Source organism: Dendronephthya gigantea, unplaced genomic scaffold (genome assembly GCF_004324835.1).
Source record: "Dendronephthya gigantea isolate DGI-Jeju-01 unplaced genomic scaffold, DenGig_1.0 000030F, whole genome shotgun sequence".
NCBI classification, from domain to species: Eukaryota; Metazoa; Cnidaria; class Anthozoa; order Malacalcyonacea; family Nephtheidae; genus Dendronephthya; species Dendronephthya gigantea.
In genome coordinates, this window is record NW_021163040.1 from 1,131,091 (window position 1) to 1,139,484 (window position 8,394).

At 36.3% G+C, this 8,394-nt stretch overlaps 3 protein-coding genes across 3 annotated transcripts in view; all 3 read left to right on the forward strand.

Annotated features, from left to right (window-relative positions):
* LOC114524165 overlaps positions 1–1,602 on the forward strand; it is a 21,569-nt gene extending 19,967 nt beyond the window's left edge. The window contains exon 14 of the mRNA XM_028545295.1: positions 176–1,602. Coding sequence (XP_028401096.1) covers positions 176–1,602 — 1,427 coding nt within the window. The remainder of the gene's footprint in view (positions 1–175) is intronic.
* LOC114524166 lies at positions 1,586–3,975 on the forward strand. The gene has a single exon (XM_028545296.1). It carries the CDS (start codon positions 2,074–2,076, stop codon positions 3,973–3,975), a length of 1,902 nt encoding a protein of 633 aa, XP_028401097.1. The 5' UTR covers positions 1,586–2,073.
* On the forward strand, positions 3,651–8,096 carry LOC114524138. Its single transcript, XM_028545259.1, has 6 exons — positions 3,651–4,020; positions 4,853–5,023; positions 5,419–5,589; positions 6,102–6,323; positions 7,150–7,220; positions 7,586–8,096. The coding sequence occupies exons 1-6, from the start codon at positions 3,975–3,977 to the stop codon at positions 7,769–7,771; spliced, it is 867 nt and encodes a 288-aa protein (XP_028401060.1). The 5' UTR covers positions 3,651–3,974; the 3' UTR covers positions 7,772–8,096.
* The last annotated feature ends 298 nt before the right edge of the window (positions 8,097–8,394 follow it).

The window sequence follows — 8,394 nt, forward strand, 5'->3', positions numbered from 1 at the left end:
TAAAATATTTCCAATAGTTACACGAGGGGGGGGGGGCATATTCATGCTCCATTTTGACAGACCGTAAAGACAATTTATTTTAAAGAAATTAATCTTGCGTGTCACGAATATATGAATATGGGCGCCCCAATTATGGAACTGGCTACGCCACTGATTTCTATATTTGTTTCTGTAGGCAGCAACGAAATACAGCAAGGAAAAAAAGGATTCTTTCTCAGGACTATTATGGAAAAAGATCCATTTCTTAACACGTCCTTTGAAACATTTCTCGATATGAGTGCCAATAGGACAATTTCATGTTTTCTTGACACCGACTTGTATAAGGAGAAGAATAGTTTTAATCATGTAGAAGTTTCCAACGGACTAAGTTGTGTCTTTCGCGGCAACTTAAGAATTGGTGATTTAAAATTTCAGCCAATGCAGTTGAATCTTCTTATGGGCAGACCACTTCGTAATAATAACAATGCCGAAAGTGCTAACAAGTCAACCGACGACAGTGTTCACCTCATTGGATCGTACGCCGAATCGAAAAACGAAACATTTGGCATATTCAAACGCTATCCTGGTGGGTGCATGAACGTTCGATATACATTTTCACGACATTCTCCAAACTTTGCAGGATCGTTCTGTGCAATTTCTAAAATTTTAGGCGTGGAGAAGTTGTTAAATGTTAGCATTTCGTACGAAGGATTAAAGTTTAAAACTAGTGGTAAATTGCACGGATTATTCGATGCGAGTATGGATTGCTCGTCTAGACTATTGCCTTGGGAAAATCAAATCTTCAATGTTGAGGGTCGATTTGAAAGAAACAAAGATGGAACCGATTTTGCGACTGCGTTACAGAAAGAACTTGCTTCATTTGCGAAAAACATTATATCGCAGGCCTCAAAGCGTATAGAAGCAGTCGATGAAACAGTCAAACGGGCACATACTAGATTAGAGAAAGTACTGCTATTAAAGACAAAATCACTGAACACGTTACAGCAACTAAACAGCGACTACGCGTCAATATCGGAAAATTTAAGAATGGCCCAAATCCGTTTAAAATTCCTCAAAATTCAGGCAAGGAATTATTCGAAAGAGCTTGATCAATTAAGTTCAGATTTAGATGGCATGTGCAAGGTGAAAAAGTGTCCGAAGGTTTGTCACAAAGGCGTGTCCTGTACAACCTGCTACGAATACATTATTGGAAACTCTATGGGAACGTGTCCAGCAACTTGTTCCCATACAAAACAGCACCGTGTTCCACCTCTTTCTGAAGTTGCATCTTGCGTTAAAGAAAACTGCAAAAGAATTCATAGCACCAATGGATTTTTCAAAATGGTATTTGGGAAGAAACTTGGAGGAGTCATGAAAGCGGGCTTTTCGATCGGCATAAAATTTCTGGCTACCGGACTCGGAGTACCACCACCACTTGCTGGCGCTATAGCAGGTGGTCTCACAACACTGGTAGATACTGGAAGAGTCGGAGATGCAATTTGTGCTTCAATACGGGGAGCTCATGGTGGAGCCATAGCTGGAGACAGTTCTCTACCTTTTTTGATAAATTTTTCAAAGGAAACCGCAGTTAAAATTGGAAGAATTCTGCCGGGGGGCTTATGAAAATTCTTTAAGATGCCACCGAAAACAAAAGGATGGAAAATGGGACTGCAAAGACGAGAACGTACCATGCGTTAGAGGAAGATACGAGTACAAATACACACATACCCCGTACATATGCAAGCAACCGTGCTTGATAGAGAGAATTTCGAAAACGATTGAAAAAAGCTGTTGCAGAAACGTGTCCTGTGCCTCCTTTGTCGTTAATGTTACCTGTGTTGCGGAGAATGTCCTTTGTAAAAAGGTTAGAGTTTATGAATTACAGAAAATATCAAAAACGCAATTGAAGGGGCAAATATCTTAAAAGATTTGGAGTATACAAAGTCAAACATTTCTTTCTGGAATATAAAAAGGCAGAGAATATATAGTGTCCTAGCAAGAGAGCAACGTTGGTTAAATACGACAGAAAAAGCTGCCAAAAACCTTCAGAAAGCATACGATAGAACAATCGAGGCCAAAGATAACCTTGTCGGTATGCTGTCCGCACCTCTAAGAATAAAATCGCTATTCAACGAAAAGTTGAGTTCATTTGATGGAATAAAGTTAATAGATATACGCTTTGAAACAAAAGTTTTTGGCAAAGACAACAGTAAATTATTGCCGGTCGCTATCTCATTTCAAGCGAATGGAACACTGCGACGGATATCAACCGTACTCGATTTTTCTCAACTCAACGTATCTCTTAAAAGTATATCTGAAGAAATCGTGCGTGATGTAATTGGGAATATTTACAGTAAATCAAGAAGAAGACGTTCAGTAGTAGACACCCGCACGTTTGAACAAGATCCGTTTCTTCATTCTCTTAAGAAATACCACGCTTATTGCGCAAATTTCAAAAATTACCACGCAATGTTATATAACGTGGCCATATCACTTTACAAATTGTCTTCGGAAATTTGGTCTGTTGAAAAAGAATTATCCCAAAGCGAGAAGACAAGTTTAAATTTGACTAATCTGCTAGCATCATCCAAGTTTTCTTGGAATCAAACAACGTCTTTCAACTTTACTTTGGATGATCCTGAGATGTCGGAGGCATTGGAGCTTGAATCAGAAGAAAAGAGACAAAACTATGAGGAATTCAATTCCACAAATAAGCTTCTTGTGCAAAACTGGTTTGTTGCCATGGAAAGCATGTTCAATTCTTCACGCCTACATTACGAATGTAGTGGAATGAAGGATTGTATGCTACATATTCTCGATAGCTTGGCCCAAATGTTCTCTGTGGTTGAGACGGAAACGGCAGGTCGCATTCGACGTCAGATCCCAAGTCTTAGGACTGCACTTGACGATTTATCAGATTCCTTCGATATTTCTATTCACGCAGCCTTGAATGTGTCGTCAAGGATTTTGGATATATTGAAAGAAATGACTGAGCTGGAGGACGTTTGCGCTCAATCCCCTAACATTACAAGACATCCAGACCCTGTTACTGAATTAAGAGTTGGAAAAAAATTGGTGCTGAACTGCAACGCTACTGGAACGGCGCTAATATATTCTTGGACATTCAACGGGGAGGTTATCCCGCATCAAAGATCCAACGTGCTAGTCTTAAAAAATACAACCACATCAAACAGTGGAAATTATACGTGCATCGTGTCCAACCACATAGCGATAGAAAAATCAATACCTGCCGTTGTTACAATCCATCCTCCTCCAATCATTACCGACCAATCTGAAAGGTTTTTGGCGGTTGTAATAGGCGAGGATGACGAACTTCAATGTAAAGTTAAAGAGACTGACAATTTTATCTCCCACGAATGGTGGTTTAAACCTGCTAATTCTTCATCATTTGAAATACTGTATAACGAAACCTTTTCGTACCTGGGATTTTCACCAATGAAACGCGAAAACGAAGGCTGGTATTTCTGTCGAGTTTCTAATGCGTACGGTGTAACTTCGTCGCGCGTAAGTTTTGTTAAAGCCCTGTCTTTTACTCTTCCCGTACCATCAGCAGTCCTGTCGTTTTCTTTGATCAAACAAGCGGATCGAGGCAATTCAAGTGTTGAATCATCAGGTTATAAAGTGATTCAAAATTTAATTCTTAAAAATGTCTTCCTCGGATTCTATGGCGATGGTCTTCACGTAAAAAACTTACGAACAATCGACTGTCAGTTGGGAAGGTCCAAAAATGATACCGAGGTTGTCGGGATATGTTCTTGGAAATTTCAATACGTTGGTAAAAATATGACCACCAACACTACCGTTCACAACGATTTTAAAGATAACGCCGAAACAGTTGTTAATGCTTCTCAGTCACTAAACGAAAGAATGAGAGAGTTAGTTAAAGCAACCAACAATGGTTCACTGTATTTTTCGATAATGACAACGTGTATTATGCAGAGAAAAATAGCATTGCTGTTCACAAATTTTCATTGATGTGCCCAAATTCTCAGGTCCTTGTTCAAAGAGATTTTAAATGCGGTAAGATGCACATAGTCAATACAGAGTGTTTAAAAATATGAAATTTAATTTCAACATGTATCATGCTCAATGAGTGTACATTGAAATTTTACATAGAAAGAGAAAGACCATTTAGCTTTCAACCATTCCTTTTCATGCATTAATATAGTAAGAACTAAAAATCGTGTGTAAAAATTTGCAGGTCAAAAACCAAAAACGTCCACCGCTTAACCATGATAAATGGACATGTTTATTGGAGAATACCTGCATAATATAATGAAATTTGTCTCAGATTTAGAAATAGCTTAAGATTTTGAAACTCTCGGGTGGCACAGAAGTGAACTGGTCATGAAATATGAAATTTTCGTGCAAGAAATTTTTCCGATATTTTAAAATCACTAGTGAAATCATGAATAATTAATGAGTCTAACTTCCAATCATTGCGCGGTATCACAGTAGGTCACATGTATAAATTTGCATGTAATTCTCCATAAAGGTCTTATGATTTGGTAATTCATATAATAAATTTGATACAACTAATCTCAATTAGTATTCAAATAACTTCATATGTCACATCATTATCTATTCATTTCACAAGCACGTTAAAATACTCGCGGCCGATCTGTATGGGGTTCACAATTGCGAGTGCGTAATACCCATACAGATCGCCCGCTCGTATTTTATTAATTAGTATCTGTCGTACTTGCCATGTTAAAATCTGAATAGAGAAGGGATCTCAAAAGCCATAAGAGCTACTACCTCTTGTTAGTCTATTCGCAAACAATTTAAACATGCATGTCTGGTTATTTATTTTTTCTTCCAACTATTCCTTTTCTACTTATATTTTAAAAAGTGGATTGTCCACCGGGATACCATGCTGTATTTAACACTGAAGAAATAGCGTCATGCATACCTTGTCCATTGGGCTCCTATCAATCGGAATCAGGCAAAATATCTTGTGATCGTTGTCCCAGAGGATTTACTACCTGGAACGCAGGATCATATGATCATTCGCAATGCAAAGGTAAGATATTTTGCTGTTGGGAATATTTATTTGCATAATTTCGCAAATCTTCAAACCAATAATCTAAAAATATAAACATCAACCTGCTGTATTTATTGTACAAATTATTCTCGTTGGTGTGTCAATATGTTATTTTCAATTTTCTGATAGCGCGGTGGAAATCGAACCTATAATTAATTTTCAGAACTGGTTGATATTTTGTGGGTGAAAAATCTCTTTGTAATTTTATGGATATCTTATTATGATAATTTACCCTACTGTATCAAATTATATATAGTACAATGAAGTTGTGTGTTGCATGTTAACATGTGCTTGCTATGTTTAACCGTATAATTGTTTAACCGTTTAACCGCCGTTGATTAATCGTGATTTTTATCCTTTTTGTTGACCCTTAGTAATTTGCAAGGCGGGTCACTATGGTGTGGTGGAAAAAGGGATTGGTTACTGCATGCCATGTCCCAAGAACGAGTACCAGCCACAGGAAGGAAAACTACGATGTATACCATGTCCTGAAAATCATGTCACAGAAAAGGAAGGAGCTTTAGACCCAAAGCAATGTTTGATAGGTAAGCAGATAAACTCTAAACAAAACTGCGGCACAACTTTTAGATCTTTTTTTAACACGAATAAAAAGTTTGTAGAGTATATGCCGGCAAATGAGCAAATTACAATGATAACAATATGTACTCCGAACATTTTATTAGGCTTATGTTAATGATCTTGCAGTGTTATCACAAGAAGTTCATTGATGCTTTGTATTTTATATGCTTCTATATTAATTAAAACTGGTAACATGTTCTTTAGAAAATAAAAGGAATATTAGTGTTTTCACAGACTAGCCTCAACTCTTTTATGATAAATTTAAACAACCTGTTTATTATGGATTGGTATCGTACTTGGCTCGTACTTGGCTGTATTCGAAAATAAACGATTGATGGTGGGTTAAGCAGGGTATAGTGAAGTATATAGAAACATACCATAATTAAACACCAAACGGGAAACATTCTGAAAAATGCAAATGCACATAATACCAGTTTCTTTGTCGAATTCTTAGTGTACTGCATGTTCTCTTTGGTAGGAAAAGTTGCATTACCAACGTTGAGAACAAAAAGTGCAACGAAAGTAACAAACACTGATGTGAGAGCAAAAGATGGCACGACCAACGATGCAACCAAAAAAGAAGAACCAACAACAAAGGCAGTTTTTGATCATCTCGATGGTGACGATCATGGAGAATCATCAACACATTTGATTATTGGTTTGTCGCTCGGCGGTTTTTTCCTACTTCTTTTTGCTATAGGTAATTCAAATTTACCTTCTTGTGCGTATTCTCATTATAATTATATAATGTAAAATAATCCTTCAAGCTCCGTGTCGTATAAGCCAAATACTTCCTAACATTCCAAATGATCGAAGATTGATTGCAAATAGTTTTATATAAAATACAAAATTTTACATATTTGAATTTTTTTTATTTTTACACGCCTATTGATATTTTTTGATTTCCCGAAATCTGATTGGCTGCAATAGTGGACGGGTTTTACGATATCTTGACCGTTGGCTATATTTAGCAGCAAAAGTTTTTGCCAAGTGCTTTTAAACTTTGCTAATCAATTTGAAAAGCCAGGTCAATTTTTGAAAGACAAAGCAAAATGCATTCAGATTATATATATTTTAGTTAGAGTGAATTTTACTATCAAGACGAAGTCAACGTTGTAGAAAACAATTGAATTTCAGTCTCAACATGCAAGCCAATGTTTGTTTAACACATATTTTCTATGTTAATTCGTTAATTATAGAAAAAAATGAAAACTTTATTTACCGTTTAGGTCTTATATTTTAAGTACGGACCTCTCTAACTAAATATAAAATTTTCGATAAAAAATCTATACCAAAATTGATGTCGTATCATATTTTATTGATATGTATTTGATAATAATACAATTCAATTTAATACTCTTTTGATAATGATACAATTGAATTTAAAACCCTCCGGAGAAGATCATGGTTTAGTTACCATTTCTTACTTATATTTCCTTTTCTTTAGCTTCATATTAATCATAATATACCCTTATTTCCGTTGTAAAAATTGATTAACGGCCTCAATTGCTCTTTCTCGGATCTAGGCCTCGTTTTGGTGCTTCGTCGCTGGAAACATGTGTTTATACCGAGCAAACGCCCGAAAAAGAGAGAAAAGGTGCGTTCTCCCAAAACACTTGCTAGGAATGACATGTTTTTTTTCTTTTATCGCAATGCATGCCATAGTATAACCTTGAAGTATTTGTGTCCAGTTTCACAATGTTATAATAATTATCATATCATGAGTTGCGTGCGCATGTCACAGACGGCAATATACATATATGAAACTTTAATGTAAAACAAAAGGGACAGAATTAGCTTTAGATGCGTCCGTCTTTGGACGTGCCACGTCATTTATTTGCCATTTTTCATAGGGTTGCATCTATATAATCGCGTCTCATTACCAGTTTCTCATATTGTCGGTATTTCCGGTATATATAGCTATAAGAGATGACATATCACAAACAGTATTTTTTTTATTAGTTGGCCGCAGAAACATCCGTTGTCGTTCAAGACTATCCTGCCACCGTTTCTTCTTTTACAAATGTAATATATGACGAATCGTTCAAAACGGATGAGAACGTAATATCGAAGGATGTGGATGAAGATTTTCACTCGAGCCCTGTTGACAAGGCAAACGCGGATTCCTCTGAATGTGATGCAAAGTAGGACGGCATTTGGGCGTTATCCTTTTTTCATGAAAAATAATCTGAGGTAAATTAGCAACAATATAGACTTAGTATCTATTATACCTATATAATCTTCAACTACAATTAACCATTCTTAGGACTATATAAACTGTAAAATTTGTAGAAATTCAGGGAGAGGTTGTGGTATAAACTATAACAATCTTTGATTCGACTGTATGATATTATATACAAGCAATAATTTGAACGTATATAATCAATAATTTGGACGTATATAATCAATAATTTGAATTTATCTACACTGATAAACAATAATCATGCTTTTCCAATAGGTAATGAATTAAAGGCACGGGTAATTTTTTTGTGAGCAACGTTTTGATTTTATAGATTCACTTTGTTTGCCATAATAAATTATTGTTCTTTCATGAAATCTGCAGGTGGACATGTTAAGTAGCTATAGTGGTGCGCATGTTTGACTCTCCTCCCTTAAATAGTCCTCCCAGGTTGATATACAGGTCGCTTGTTGCTTTTCAGAAAAGTCAGACACTAGATTTTTGTTATAGTTATGCGGATGCGCGAAATATGAACAAATATTTGGGAGCGAAATTTGGGAGTTTACGTTTCACGACGCGGCCAGCTCGACGG